The 16,621-nt window shown below is 41.9% G+C and overlaps 1 protein-coding gene across 1 annotated transcript; it reads left to right on the forward strand.

The window, feature by feature from the left end:
* Positions 1 to 557: 557 nt before the first annotated feature.
* RNF146 (ring finger protein 146) lies at positions 558 to 15,313 on the forward strand. The gene is made up of 3 exons (XM_033143741.1): positions 558 to 683; positions 9,767 to 9,921; positions 13,567 to 15,313. The coding sequence occupies exon 3, from the start codon at positions 13,568 to 13,570 to the stop codon at positions 14,615 to 14,617; it is 1,050 nt and encodes a 349-aa protein (XP_032999632.1). The 5' UTR covers positions 558 to 683; positions 9,767 to 9,921; position 13,567; the 3' UTR covers positions 14,618 to 15,313.
* Positions 15,314 to 16,621: the final 1,308 nt, after the last annotated feature.

The following is a 16,621-nucleotide window of genomic DNA, read 5'->3' on the forward strand; positions in this document are numbered from 1 at the left end:
ACCTAACCAGGAGTTATGCTTGCATCCTTGGAGTTTTTAACTTATGGATGAATTGCAAATGTACAGTTTCAGGCTGGAGTCTCCCAGTGGCATCCCTTGGTTCCTAATGTTGTTGTTGTTGTTGTTGTTGTTACAGCGTGACCTGGCAGACTGAAATGTTCCCCTGATTTCTCCTGCCAGGCTTGAGGCTCTAGCGAAACCCTCTCTCACCTGCTGCCACGCGACAAAGCTGCCCTCCTGGGCTCCAACACACGCTGTATATACAGAGCCGGCGATTGTCTTACTTCCTCACCCGCTCACTCGTAAAAGGAGGAAAGTGACCTGCGCAGCCTCATCCGCAAGGGGCGCTAGAGCGCTCACACTATTCCGCGAGCCCCACCCCTCCCTTTCCGTTCCGGTCGAGCATCTCAGCTTTGGCTCCTCCCACCTCCGGCGCCACTTCTACGCCCCTCCCTCCTTGCGTGCTGACGTCTCCGGAGCTCGAACGCCTGCTCGCGGAGGGAGGGGGGTCGGGTCGGTGCAGAGCAGTCTCTAATCGCCAGGCAGAGAGAGAGAAAGGCAGACGACGGCCGGGAGGAGGAGGAGGCGGGAGCAGAGTGGCGACGGCAACGACGCTGCTTCTTCGGCTTCAACCGCCTGCGGAGGGATCAGGCAACGGCGGGGCGGCGACTCCCGTGAGGGAGGTGAGTGCGCGAGTCAACTCTGCTGTGTCTGCCCTTCGGGGGGTGATGGAGGAGTCGGCGCTGTGGTGGCGGAGGCTGCTCTATTGTGTCCGGGGCCTTCTTCGCTCGCCCGCCCCCCCAGCGCCAAATCCCCGCCTCTCCGCGGCCGCTTCGCTTCTTCCGGGCAGCGGCAGACCCGAACAAAGGCCCCGTGTCGTCGTCGTCGTCGACGTCGTCGTCCGCGCGCCCCGAGTGCACGAGCCGGCCTTTTTTGGGGGGGGGCGGGGAGGAGGTTCGCGAGCCAGCCCTCCCTCTGGGTCATCTGTTGGCTCCGGCCTCTGGTCTCCCTCTCCCCTCGGGTAGTCACTTGTTTGGGGAGCCATTAGCTCCCTTCCTCCAGCCCCCGACACGCGCAGCCACACTGGGGAGGTGCGTGGAGTATCCTCCTCCTCCTCCTCCTCCTCCCTTTTTAATGGTGTTATTGGGGGGGGGGTGTTTCTCTGCCTGACCATCCTTGCTGTCAAGTACGCATTTATTTCCTAGAGATGTTTTTATTCCTCTCTCATAGCCTCAGTCGCTGCTGCTGTTGCTGTTGTTTTTCCTGGAGGAGGAGGGAAGCGTAAAACAAAAAATAAAAACCGACTCCCTCCTCCAGGCAGAATTTGGGGGAAGAGGCTGTCGTTCTTGATACCCATAAAATAATAATGATGATGATGATTATGATGATGTGCGATGACAACTTCTTGTTGGGCCGATTGTTGTTTACAGTGGAAAGCTCTCGTACAGGATTTTAAGCACTGGTTGGTGAAAAGATATATTGTTCCACTTGTGCTTTTCTTCTCAAATGAACAGTGGGGGGTGCATGAAAAAACAACTGCCCTGGCTCTCCCGTTGCTGCGCCACCTTTGAGGGGAGGGGACTAGAACAAAGAGCCACATGATACCATCGTTTGATACAATTGACAGCAGCTGATATTCAGGAACTGTCATTGTGAGGGGTAACATAATCCGTATAAATATGATATTGTTATAAACTGAGAGAATGGCTGCAGTTGAAAAGCAGTACACAAATGCTTTTAAATGACCGTGTCGTTTGTAGGCTTTTAATTTTACTTTTTTCAAAATGTTTTTCAGTTAAGAGAAAATGAGGTGCTTGTCTAAACATAAGTATTTGGCCATGGGGCCTATTGGTAATTGTTTCTAATTTGAAAGGACTGCAGTTGGAAAACTTTACTTTTAAGTAGTAGCTGCTGCACAGGGTATTAAAATCTAACCCTGTTTACACATTTTTGTCACAACCACATTTTTTTTGGTCTTGAGATCAAATGAAGCTAGCTCAATTTGAAATAGTTCAAAATATGTAATTTGCAGGTAACATAGCCACAGCTTTTGGAACAAGAGGTTTGAAGTTTTTAAAAAAGTGAAATGATACAGTTTGCTGGACAAATTACTTAGGCCATAGCTTTTTTAATGTTGATGGATGTAATTGGAGGTGTACTCATTGACAATGTGAGTGTGTAAAGGTGCTTCATAAGTCCTAGAAGTATTAAACACTAAATGAAGAGAGGACTATCCTGGCCTGGAAACCATTGAATGTGGTTCATTGTAGCCCATAAGAGATGGCTGAAAACATCAGAGGTGCCCTGATCCAGGTAACTGTAGGTACAGCATGCTGCTTCATGTCCATTGCTGCCCTTTGTTCTGCATTCAACACAGCTCAGTTGAATACAGTTGAATACAGTAATGCATGTTAGCGCACAGGTGCTGGCCCATAACTAGATTTGTATCATTTCACCCTTCATCTTTTGCACCTCAGAACAGTAGACATGCAAGTGGAAGCTTAATAACACTAGCTTTGGATAATATTTTCAATGTCTTTACTTAAAGTTAAATTGCAACGAGATAACATGAATAGAAACCACCTGTAGAATACTTTACTTCCATGGTTCACAACTCTGAAATATGACAACTAAGTGCTTTTAATGCTGCTATAAGTTTGAGTCTTGCTGTTTCATCTGTGTATAAATATGAGGTGAAAATAAGTTCCTGGTCTACTTTGTAACAAACACAGGAGATTGCTCTTGTGCTGAATATGGAATGCTATTGGGAATCTTATATTTGAACAGCAGCAAATTGGGTAATCTAGGCCAGAATAATAATTATATGCAGTGTGCCTATTAGGATGCTTTAATGTGCTTTATACATGGTTATGTGTTTTCGCTGTGTTCATATTTGATCTAGATGACAAAGTCCAAATGAAGAGCAACACAACAACAGACACATGGGTTAAAATCTGGTGGCCACTGAGAATACATAATCAGAACCAAAAAGCATTTAAGAACTTCTGTAAGCAGCTGAAAAAGTGAATTGAAATGTAACCAGTATTTTCCCACTGGAACACATCACAGTAGAATGTATACTGTATCTGAGTTTAGAATTGAACATTCTGGGTCTGTAATCAGTTTCTGCTGAAATGAGAGGGCAAATTGCTTTTGTGACTACTAAGTAATAAGTTGATTTGACTGTGATTGTTGAAATTTATTCTGTTTTAGAGAAATGCCATAGCATGTTTTTCCTGATGCCTCTTGGTCCACAAGGCCTTTCAGTTGTACGTGTGCCATCAAGTTAGTCTTTTTTAAAAATAGGGCACATTATTTTTAAGCTTTTTAGAAATTTGAGATGAGGTACCCAATGATATTCAGTTGTACGTGTTCCATGTGGCTGCATATGGAAAATCAAGTTGGTATCAAGGGATATCAACTTAAAATATAAGCAAATAAATTTATTGTGTATAAAAAGATGCACACACATATCCTTATGATAGTTTAAAAAAATGTTTTACCTACAACCCTAGGATGCTACATATCCAAAGAAAACTGTCATTTATCAAATGCAGATGTGCAAACAACTGGTATCTTATGCATTCTTTTCTGAGAAAGGTGATAGCATGTTTTTATTAGTGCCTATTGGTCTGTAAGTGCTTAGACTGGAACATAGGGTAGATGAGAGCATCCTAAATGAGTATAGTGCCTCATATTGGGGAAATTAATGGCAGTGGTATTAGACAGTAGTAATTTCAAAAGAAAGAGACTCTAATCTCATGGATTTCACTGGGTCCACTAGCTATATGCCAGTGCTCTGATCTAGAGAAGTTGGCAAATATCAGAGTGAACACCTGAGTGCAGATACTATTAACACTGCATTGTTTTCAATGGGATGTTAATCCTCTCCCTGTAATAAATTTTTGTAGGAAAGTAATTACAGGTGCCAGTTTTCACTTGTATGACATACTGTAGTTTGGAAGGAAAACTAATGAGTAGACAAAATGTCCAGGTTGGCATAAGCTATTTTCCAGAAGTGCTTCTGGCCGTCATTGTGCAGTACCTCTTATGAACCATGGCACATATATTTGCAAAAAGTTTGTCAAGCTGTAAGATCGGGGGTGTTTTAAGAATAGCTGATGTATTATTATTATTATTATTATTATTTCCAAAGTTCATGGACTCCAAAATAAGTTTCATGACACCACAAATCATACACATGTCCAGAATAATGTCCTTTTTGATATGGCAGTGAATTGTGTCTTTTCCAACAATTTGGGTGCAAGACATTATCAAGGATATCACTCTATTATATAACAGACAAAATATGTAAACAGGAGCTGGAGTTGTGCACCCCACAATAAGGAGACTGTTTCCTACAATATGACTTAATATAAACTTTGAGACTCTTGTTGAGAATTGTTTCCAGGAGATGTAGATATATAAGTTATAGTGGCCCAAAGCTGAACTTTGTTCTCTCTGTATATTTCAGCAATTATTGGCATTATTATATTGTAAGCACAAGGAACTTAAAAAACTTTGATTCACCTCAAATGGTACAGGAGAGTGTCTTCTACAAGATGACTACAGGTATATAGAATATAGTCAAAATATGTAGAAGAGAATAAGGATCTGGGGGCTGTGTACCCCATAATATATTTGTCCTACCACTAATCACATACAAACATACTCAAGATATATGTCCTGTATAAGGTGGCATATATTCTAGTAGGCTTCATATTGGGCACAATATGTTTTCTAGTGTATGGGTTCACACCAATAACTGCAAAAGGGGTATAAACTAACTCCTGATGGTTTGAGTGTATTTTTTGGGGTGGTCCAAGGATTGTTGTGGGAGTGCTTACTTCACACCACTGCTGTTCCTTGCTCCAGGACATTTGAGTGCATCATTTGAGGTGGCACAGATCTTTTGGTAGGGTACCCCCCCCCCGTTCCTCCTTTTTTCATATTTTTGCTATTATTGACCTTTGATGTGTCTTGCACCCAGAATTTTAGTCCAGATACAATTCACTGCTATGTTATAGAGGTCAGTGTTCTCAAGCTGTTTGATTTCTAGTGGCCCACAGGCCCCCCCTATTTTCTATGTATTTTGGCTATTATTGGCATGGGGTGTGTCCAAATGAAGAATTGGCCTTGAGTCAATATAGTGCAATTTCATTAAGGTCACCTTGCCTGGAGGTGTGAATATATGATTTGTGGTGATCTAAAATTTATTTTGGGGTGCATGCCCTCAGTTTCTTGTTCTCATCTACATACAGTATTTTGGCAATTAATGCCTGTTTAGGGAAGTTTTTTAATGTTTAATAGATTATTGTATTTTACCGGTAATTTTCTGTTGGAAGCAGCCCAGAGTGGCTAGGGAAACCCAGCCAGATGGGCGGGGTATAAATAAATTATCATTATTATTATTATTATTATTATTATTATTATCATCATCATCATTATCATTATGTCATTATCATTTAATATAATAGACTATCTTAGAACTCCTCCCCCACAAGCATATTCAATATACATCCCATTGAAAGCAATTTAATGTGGAAGATAAGTCACATAAAGATGTTTGTTTTGAAATGTGTCTGAATTATGCACATACAAGCATCTTGCTCATACTTGTCTCCTCCAGATTGTGGAAGTGGCTGCGTTTTCGTGGATATGGTATTTTATACTTGATAGATGTGGCAGTACCATCTTTCTACATTGTGATTCGACATGGCTGTGGCCAAATAGTAGAAGTATATGATTGTGCCAAACCTAGCTATGTTGATGGTTCTTAGATGTGATGGTTTATTGACTCTCTATCCTCCATACTGTTTCCAGTGTAATCCCTTGACTTAGAGAATTACTTTAGTTGAAGTTCATCTGCCAACAAATTTTTTTTCTGTGAAATTTCGAATGAGCTACACAGTCGTATTTGGTTTTTCTGTGTCAACTGGGGAAGGGAAACTTTTGGGTTCCAGGAAGAACTTTTGTTCTCACAACTTACATGCATTTAACTTGTGCACATTCAGCTTTACACACTTGGCAAAAAAATTAAAAGGGGACGGGCATCTGGGAGTGAAGACTTTGGGAATCCCACTCGCCATTTAACCCAACGTGTTTTGACTATATGTGACTCATTTTACGCACTGTCCCTAGAATGTAACCTCAGTGTAAGTTGAGAGTCACCTGTATCTAATACAGCTCTTCCTCTGTGTCCTACACTTTCTTGGTGGTTAATCTCTACGGTACTTGTCAACCTCTCTATCTTGACAATCTCCAAGACTGAGAATGTTCAGAGGTGCCGTAAGACTTTCTTGATTTAGCTAGTGTTTAGAGAGTGGAAGTAAATAAGCAGTGGTCCACAAAATAAAGCACATAGTTCCTTTATATAAAGATAGATGAACATGTAATTGAAGTATTTTAATCTTGCTAGGAGAGTTTGTAAGTACTGGATCTCCAGTGCATCATAGGTTAAATGCAGTGATTGAGTGAAATCATTTTCTAAACTTGACTTTAAAACATTTATAGCCTTTAAAAATATCATTACTTCAATCTTATAATTATACTGTGATCCGTTTCCTAAAGATAATTACATGCTTATTTCAATAAAAAGCACACTTTCTTAACTCTATGATAAATCTTTAATTTTTTATCTCCTCTTTTAATTATTCATCTTCCTTCCCTTCTGCCCAGTGGAGGCTGGTTTATCCTTGCAGGGGGAAAACATTTTGACTTTCAAGTAGCATGCACTTATGATTCAAAGGCTGTTGCACTGCAACATTTTTCAGAACAAATTTGTTCTGACTTATAGGCAACTTATGAGGTGGTGGATGGTTAATGGAATTAACCTTGATGTACAACATAAGGCCAAGTGGACTGGTTTTATCTCTCCTGGGGGGATTCCAAATGCCTTTTGTTTGCAACCTTTTCCTGTGCTTTTTTGGGAAACAAGGCCTGCACGTATGTATCAAAATTGGAGATGGGAGAATGACTACATCACTATATGTACCTTGTTTCTTCCTGAATTTAGAGGCATGTTACAGAGTTTTCTAGCCTCATACAGCCACCAGTTACATTGCAGAGCACCTGAGGCACCTTTACCATATGAATTTCTGGGAGAATGAAAAGCTAGTATGCTTCTGAAGCAGAACACTGGAAGAAGGGGATAGGGATCAGGGATGAGAAAGAAATGGAGCAAAACAAGGCAGTGAATAAATAAAGGCAGAACAGAGACCTGGTTGAGAAAAATAGGGCCTTCACCAAGACAGTACTGTTACATTAGAGCTGGGAGTGCAGGAACCTGCAGTGTTGCAGATAACGAACAGTTGTGGGGTGCAGAAAAAGGGGTAATATACTGGGGATGAGAGAGTGCACTGTGAGGAGTTCAGACAGAGCTGTGTGGATGCAGAGAGGAGAGCCCACTGTGAGGTGCAGAGAGAAACGGGAAGATGTATGATAGATTAAAAAAACATACGGAGTTACAATTTTAACTTAGTTTTTTTTTTTACTGTTAACATAGCATCTGGCTCTCATGAGTTAGTAGAAATCTAAAAGTGGCACTCCAAGTGAATTGTGTGTCTCTGCCCTAAAGTAATGTTTTAAAAAGAAAAACCACATGACACCTGTCTGCCTGGTTATAGCCTTTTTTTAAAAAGGAAAAAGGTTGTGAAACAATTACATGCAGCACACAAGGGACTTCAGTGCAGAGGTTATTACTCAAAAGTTTTAATTGGAAGTTCAGCCAAAAGCTTTCTTTTCAATTACGTATGTACATTACTGTTAACCTCTCTGCAGGACTTGTCGATTTCTTGACTTTATTTAGCTATATTTATATGAGATGAATTTAATGTATGCAGTGAAATTTCACTTAAATAGATCTGCTTAGGCAATTGAAAGTTCTGCATCCTCAAGTTCAATAAAAAAAAGTGCCTTTCAGTGTAACCTCTCTAGCAGAAAATGAAATGTAATGCATCTTGGTTAGATAGCTGTCTAGACATTGTGTTTTACAGCTCCAACTGCACAGGATTGGTAAATGCTGTGAAGCAGAACCTTTCAGTTTGGGGTGAGTTTGAGGTTTGCCATGAGAGAAGTCTGAATATGATGCAGGAGAAAGGAGAGCCTTGTATTAGGTTAAGTGGTAGGATTTGAATTTTGGGTGCCTTTGCCCTGGAACCTGCAGACCTCAGAATATCCTGCCCTAATAGTTCAATAGAATATTCAAGAAATAATATGATGGCTTTTGACGCTCAACAGACTGATTCCCCAGCCTTCCAGCAGACTAACATATTCTAGAGCAGCTTACTTTAATTGCTAGCCTGAATTGATTGATTTTTATTTTATTTAGCAAAATTAATTGTATACTTCTTGATCATTCTGTTTTTGTAAACCACTTAGCAGTTCCACTGGCAAACATCAAAAATACAAAACAAGACATCAAAAATACAAAGTTAAATCATGGAAATAAGCAGTTAAGCAATAAAAATAGATTAAAACACATGTCAGCTTCTACATATCTGGATAGGTTTGTCTGAACAGAAATGTTTTTAGCAGGTACTGAAAAGAGTAAAGTGAAGCCTGATGTCAATAGGCAGGGAGTTTCAAAATGCAGATGCTGCTAAACCTAAAGACTGATTTCTTACAAGTGTAGAATGAATGTTTTGTGATGCTAGTCCTGCACATCAAAGTGGTCAGGTGGATATATAGGGTAAGTCGATTGCTCAAGTAAACTCGTCCCAAGCTGTTAAGGGTTTTATATGCTAATAGTAACAACTTGAAACTTGCCTGGTAACAAACAGACAACTAGTGCAGTGTTTTTCAACCACTGTTCCGCGGCACACTAGTGTGCCGCGAGATGTTGCCTGGTGTGCCGTGGGAAAAATTGAAAAATTCAAGAGAATTACTTTATATATAGTCAATATAGGCACAGAGTTAAAATTTTTAACATTTTCTAATGGTGGTGTGCCTCGTGATTTTTTTCATGAAACAAGTGTGCCTTTGCCCAAAAAAGGTTGAAAAACACTGAACTAGTGCATATCTCTGAGCAGGGGTGTTATATGTTGACAGTGTCTCTCTTCTGTCAGCAACTATACTGCATCATTCAACACTAACTGCAGTTTCCAGTTCAAGCCGCAGTAATCCAGTTTTGAAGTTACTAATGCTTGAACTACTATGGAAAAACTCTCCCCGGCTGTAGGTGTTGTACAGGCTGCAGTTGGTAAAGGGCACTTCAAGCCACTGAAGCTGCCTGGGCCTCCAGTAACAAAGATAGATCCAGACTGCAAACCTGTTCCTTCAGGGGGAGTGCAACCTGTCCAGAGCTGACAATTGCTCAGTTTCTCAGACATGAGAACCACTCACCTACATATAGTCTCTTTGATCTCAAAACTGTTTGCTACTTTGATCTTAAAACAACTTAAGAGAACATATCCATGAAATAAAAGAAAATGCTTCAGATGTAATAACTGAGTCACTGAGTTCACTGTGGAAGAACCTCCAGCTGGAAGGCTATTGGCTTAACTGAAACTTTTGCCATTGCCTCCTCTGCTCCCAGAACCAATTCCATTCACATCCGTTCTGTCTCATTGAAGCAGCAGGAGAGGCAAGACGGTGTACATAACCCCATCCATTGAACTGACTGGGATCAACTGCCATTTGGCTCCTTCTCTCCCAGAACTGTTTGGTTCACTGATTCTGACATCCTTGTATTATATTTATATTTCATAAATATAAATAATTGGTTGCTCTAAGTCTGATAGCTCTTTATTTTCTCCTTAACTTGCAGTGGGATGCTGGCATTGCCCATGTCCAGAAAGCAGCATGCAAGAAGAATAAGTTTTTAACTGGGAAACAAGGCACTCAGCTCTGATTAGATACATTTAAAGATGGTTTAATTTTGCAATATGTCCCAAGAAGAGTGATAAGAAGGAAAAAAAGAAGGTAAGGTCAATGTGATGTAGATCTTGTATGTGTCCAAGTATGGAGTTGGCAGTTAAAATGTGACTTATTATTGATAGGGTAAACTACAAGTGCAGAGTAAAAATTCATCCCCTCTCAAACATCAAGCTAGAGAGAGGTTAAAACTAGCTGTTTTGTCAGTAGGTGGCTGAGGAACTCCGAGAACCTTGGCTGCCCACCACCGCCAAAACAAGATCCATTCTTTTGTTCTGTCTTCAGGTGGGAAGGGTGGGCTGGCTTTTGAAAATGAGGACAGCACTGTAGAAGCCCCTTCTGCCTTGCTACAGCTGTAAGAGGGAAAGGGATTGTCCCTGGTTATCTGTAAAGCTGCTGTGTGAGGTTGGGGACTAAAGCTGCAATCCTTCAAAGTTCTTATTTGGCACTAAGCACTACTGAATGCAGAGATTTTCTTCTGAGTAAACTCATAAGAAGGTGGTAAAGGGGAGTAGGTGAGGAATGTTTAATTGTGTTTCTGGTGCATTTTTTTAAAACTTATTTTGGTTTTCTATACACTGCTCCAATATTTTAAAATGTGAGCCATCTTATAAATCTTTTAAAATAAATAAATGTTTCTGGCAATCTCATGTTTTTGTTTGATTACAGGGGCCAGCCTAAACTTGTTGAACTCTGTTCCCTTGTCTAAACAAATGCTTTTGTACTGTTAATGGGTATTGTGAGGCTCTCAATGCATGCTGTCATTTTTTAATTGTGGAATTACTCAGGTGTACCAAGTTCTCCTTTTTCTACTTGCTTTCCCAACCTGCTGGGACACCCAAGTAAGTGGATGCAGTGGTACCTCGGGTTAAGAACTTAATTCGTTCTGGAGGTCCGTTCTTAACCTGAAACTGTTCTTAACCTGAGGTACCACTTTAGCTAATGGGGCCTCCTGCTGCCGCCGCGTGATTTCTGTTCTCATCCTGAAGCAAAGTTCTTAACCCGGGGTACTATTTCTGGGTTAGCGGAGTCTGTAACCTGAAGCGTTTGTAACCCCAGGTACCACTGTATAGGATTGTGGTCTTAGTCTATGTGTTGCGCAAACCTTCACACAAAATCTCACCTTGAAATTTGTAAAATCCAGAATACGTAAGCTAGAATTTTTCAACCTTTTTGAGTCCACGGCTCCCTTGACCAACTGCATTCTTTCTGTGGTACCCCTGTGGGGCTCAGGATCCGTGTTATGTCACCCCTTGCCTGCAGAGCTGGCAGCCTCTCACCCTTTTTCAAACACCCTCCCTTGTGGAGTGTTCCTTCAGATTCCTCTCCCTCTCCTTGGGAGTCGCTGCTGCCACACTTAGTCTCCAAGCTGCACCCCCTTCCCCAAAGGGAGGTGCCTCCTCACATTTCCCCACAGGTGTCTGGGAAGAGGATGCCCCCTGCCTTAGTGGCCCAATGGAGACTGGCCAGATGTGAACCTGAGGCCAGCACCTTACCTTGGAAGCCAGCCCCAGAGGCACCATTCGCTTGCAGAGCTTATAGCCAGGGCTGCTACAACAAACAGTTGTGCAAGCCTTTGGGAGGCAGAGATGCAAGAGGGCATCAGAGGAAGGAGGGAAGGAAAGAAGGCCAGAGGCCAGTGTTGCCGTGACACCCCTGACCATCATTCAAGGCACCCCAGAGTGCCATGGCACACTGGTTGAAAACCACTGATGTAAGAAGATAACCATGGTTTTGTATTCCTGAAGTCGCATGTTCAGACATCCTAGATGGATCAAGCAACTGTTGACTGATATTTTTTTTTACATAAATAAAGTAGATGTGGGCTAAAATCTTTATTCAAAGATCTTTCTGGCCTTGTGTTTGCGAAATGCAAACACATAATCAAGATTTGGGACCCAGATTCTCTGACTTAACTATGTCCAATTTTTTGATGTGTGATACTGTGTTGTGCCATATGCAAAAAGTAGGGAGTCAAGACTGACCAAAGCGAAACACTCTTTTGTACAGATTGTGATGGGTTCATTAATTCTTTGACAAAAAGCTATGACATTTGTTGACTTCACTCTCATATCAGCAAAAATTGCAAGGAGCATGATTGACACTTGTTTTATTTATACACATTTGCAGAATATACAATCTACTGAATACAAGCAACATGCTACAAATAAATAAAATACCTGCAAGAATAAAAAGTTGCAGTAACACATATGTTATAAACTCCTTGGATGTTAGGAGTATGGGGAAATAAGGAGATCTATGCCTATAGCACTGAAAATACATTAAAATAGGCGCCAGGCAGGCCCATCTGGGGAAAGAATTCAAGTAAATAAAATGCAATAACAAGAAGGTCATTTCTCTACTTGCCATTTACCTGAATTGGCAGGGTAACTAGAGAAGACTTTTGTTGCATGGGCAGGTTGATGCAGAAGCGTGTTCCTTCAAGTATTCAGGTCTCAACCTGTGTAGGGCTTTAAAGTTAAGCACCAGTGCAGTAAATTGGCTCTACAAACAGACCAGTAGCCAGTAGAGATCTTTAAGCACAGACAAGGTATGATCCCAACAACCAGTCCTGGTTAGTACCAAAAACAGTTGCTAAGATACTAACTGCAGCTTCTGAGCAGAAAGCAAGCCCCTGAACAAGGTACTGCAGTACAGTAGTATAGCAAAGTTACTGTAGGTAGGCTGTATCCAGGAGGGGCTGCATCTGACATAGCTGGTAGAAGATCCTCCATACCATACTGGCCCTGCATTGATTAAGATGGATCTGTGGGCACCCCTATCCAGAACAGATGACACATAGAAACTTCTGCCAACATTGTTTACATATTCTGTTTATTCATCATCATCCAGCACCCCGCCCAGGGCCGGCACGTCCATTAAGGTGAACTAGGCAATTGCCTAGGGCGCCAAAATGGAGGGGGCGCTGGCCAGGCTTGGGCGGGACGGGCGAGCAGCAGCTTCTCCACTAGAGTGGAGAAACTGCTGCTTGCCTCTCCACCATCCCCCGGCTCCTGCTAAAGCAGGCTTTGGGGGGGCAGAAGGTGGTCTCGCCTAGGGCGCAAGAAGCCCTAGCACCGGTCCTGACCCCGCCCCTTGCAGTGATCTCAAGTATCAATTTTAAACTTCATTGCCTAACTTCAATTTGAGGTGAGAGAGCTGAATGTTTCATGCAGATAATGTGGGACCAGGTAGGACCCTGCAGTGTAAATTCCTAGGGCCTAGCAGTAGTCACCCAGCACAATGTTCCAGAAGTTCCACAATACTTAACTAAGCACTAGCAGGGGTGATCAGAGGCAAAGTAGTTCTGAAGGACAGCTATCTTGGTGTTGAAACATTAATATGCAATTATGTTTCACCCTTTAGTGTGGTACTGTAAACTATCATATTTACATCCTGTAATTCATATATATTAGGGTGCTCATTGACTTCATTATTGTAGAGTGAGCTTCATGAGCAGGCAGCAGCTTGAACCCAGATCTTCTAGCCCATATTTTCTGCAGCACACTGGTTGTCATTGCAGATTGATATTTTGTTTTGTAAGTTATGAAGGACTTCATATGCTTTCCTGTTCATGTACATTTTTGTAACTTTATTCAGTTGTTATAAACTGTTTAGGATAAAGTCCTGTGGTTAAGCAAAGTAGGCTAACTGTAGGTCCTGCCAAATTATGATACTTTTGTTGTTCTCTAGGATGGCTGGTTGCGGTGAGATCGATCACTCAATCAACATGCTTCCCACGAACAAGAAGACAAATGAATCATGTTCCGGTGCAGCACCATCTCTCATGGTCCCTGAATGTGCTATCTGTCTGCAAACATGTGTCCACCCTGTGAGTCTGCCTTGTAAGCATGTCTTCTGTTTTCTGTGTGTGAAAGGAGCTTCCTGGCTGGGAAAGAGATGTGCACTCTGTCGTCAGGAGATCCCGGAGGACTTTCTTGATAAGCCAACCTTACTGTCACCTGAGGAACTCAAAGCAGCCAGTAGAGGCAATGGGGAATATGCCTGGTACTATGAAGGCAGAAATGGATGGTGGCAGTATGATGAACGTACCAGTAGGGAGCTGGAAGATGCCTTTTCCAAAGGTAAAAAGAGCACTGAAATGTTAATTGCTGGGTTCTTGTATGTGGCAGATCTTGAGAACATGGTTCAGTATAGGCGAAATGAGCATGGACGTCGCAGGAAAATAAAACGGGACATAATAGATATTCCAAAGAAGGGAGTTGCTGGGCTTAGGTTGGACTGTGACTCTAATGCTATCAATCTAGCAAGAGAGAGCTCTGCTGATGGTGCAGACAGCACACCAGCTCTAGGAGCTGCTGCTGGGCAGCCTCTAGCAACTGCTTCTGTTAGACCCCTTCCTTCACTAGATGGTCAACCGACAAGCCCTGCAACGCCATCACCTGATGCAAGCACTCTAGAGAACTCTTTTGCCAACTTGCAAATAAATGGAGACAGTATGGTTGAAAGGAGCCATAGGGGTGAGGGAGAGGAAGACCATGAATCATCGTCTTCTGGTAGGGTGCCAGTTCTTGACACCTCCATTGAGGAAACAGAATCGGATGCTAGCAGCGATAGTGAGGATGTGTCTGCCCAACTTCAGCTGCCTGTATCCTCTGCTCAGCAGAGACATCTGAATGCAAGTCAGCCAGCCTTGGATAGACCAGTGGTGGGGAGTGGGGTGGGAAGCACCAGTGTAAGGTCTAGAAGGCCTGATGGACAGTGCACAGTAACTGAAGTTTAAATCTAGAGCCATGTTTTGAAAACTCAGTCTTGTATATGTACATTTTGTCTGTATTGGCATTGCATTCCAGCCTAGCAATGTATTTAAAGTGTTTCAGGGTGGGAGGAGGGGAAAGGGAAAACCAAGCCTGGTCCTTGAACTTGTAAGAAAATCTCTTAATATGTCTTGGCTGGAAGATTCAATGTTTGAAGAAAAAACAACCCTGGGGTGTGTTAATGGTTTGACAGCTACTTAGCAATACCCAGTTTCGTAAATGTCTCACGTCTTATTTTGTAGTATATGCTCATCCCCAGTAAAACCCTGTCCCCCCTTTTGACCAGTGTATATCCACTGTACAACTTGGAAATGTCATCATTCTTCATTGCATTAAGTATCTTTACTATCTGCATGGATTGATGTATGGAAGGAAAACTAAAGTGAACTGGAAATGAACAAGAATTGGGGGTATGAACCAGATGCTTAATTTTAACATAAAGTAGGTGTGACTTCTAAAGTTCAGATGTTTTACTAAACAAAGAGCAATCATCTTCCTGAATGAAATGTAAAATAACTTCTGTTGCAGAGTTTTACTTGTAAACACTTCATGGTGTCTTCATCGGCTCTTCCGTCTAGTCCCTGTAGCTTGTTTATGTTTTCTTGTTCCGTCTGGTTTTTGTTACAAAATTTATAATTTAATAAACTACATTTTATCAACCACCTGAGCTCTGTTTCCACATGGGTCTGCACCCATGTCATCTTGAAGTTAGTTTTCAAAGGAGGAATGGACACTGCCTTTGATTAATTGTATGACTGAGTGTGCTGAAAATCAACATGAAACGCAATGTGCTGAAGATTACAGTGCTCGAAAAAGATGGTATAATATGGCTCTTTAAAAACCCATTCATTTCTCCTGCCTTGCCTAATCTGCCAGGATAGGGAATCTGCAGAAATTTGTAATGTAGTGAGATAATCAAAATAGCACGCTGTGGTTTGGCTTTCTGCCTAAGTACCACCTGTGAAAATACACTTCTCACAGACTTTCTGTACTATTGCTGACATTGGGCAAAGACATCATTTCGTGTGGGGTGTGGGTAGATTACTTGGTGGGAAAACCATCACATCCATAGCCCTGCAGTTGGGCGAGTGGTAATCCAAAACTGATATGGTGTCAGGAGACGAAGGGAACATTGGGTCCTGTGGATTCACAGCTATTGTAGAAGACTCCCATTTTGCCCTACACTGTCACTAAGAACACCACTACTGGAATTTCCAGTGGGTGTCTTGTGAGGCCACTGGAAGTGTGGGTGTCTTGCCCATAACCCATTTTGTTCATCAACAGAGCTGTACCTCCACTAGCTCCTTATGTCGCCTCTGGCTTTGACCAACTGGGGTGGCCAACTTCCAAAAGACTGCAATCTACTCACAGAGTTAAAAACTCGCAGGTCGAAGTTGTTGAGCTTTTTTTAGGAAGGAAAGCCCTGTTTTGGGCGGTTCACGTAAAAGTTTTTGTGCTTCTTTAGGAAAGAGGAAAGTGACATTGAGCTTTTTTTTTAAGAAGGAAAGCCCCATTTTTGGTGGTTCAGGTCATTTTGATAATAATAATAATAATAATAGTAATACATTTTTATTTATACCCAGCCCTTCCCCGCCAAACCAGGCTCAGGGCGGCTGACACCAATGAAATCACAACAAAAACATAAAACAATTCATTAAAATACAGATTTTGGGGCGCAGGGCAAAGATGTTGAGCTTTTTTTAGGGGAGCCAAAGTTTTTTTAGCTTCTTTGGGTGAGCTACTGATCTACCGGTGATCTATCACAGACGTCCAGTGATCTGCTGGTAGATCACAATGTACCTGTTGGACATGCCTGCTCTATAGCTTTGTAGCTCAAACAATTTATGAAGGGGATATAATTATATAGATGTGCGTAGTTTAGAGCAAAAAAAAACAACACAATGATCCTACCTTCCCTACATAATAAGACACCTGGCAATTAGAATAAGATGGCCCGCACGTTATATGCA

The sequence above is a fragment of the Lacerta agilis genome, chromosome 3 (assembly GCF_009819535.1).
Source record: "Lacerta agilis isolate rLacAgi1 chromosome 3, rLacAgi1.pri, whole genome shotgun sequence".
Lineage (NCBI taxonomy): Eukaryota > Metazoa > Chordata > Lepidosauria > Squamata > Lacertidae > Lacerta > Lacerta agilis.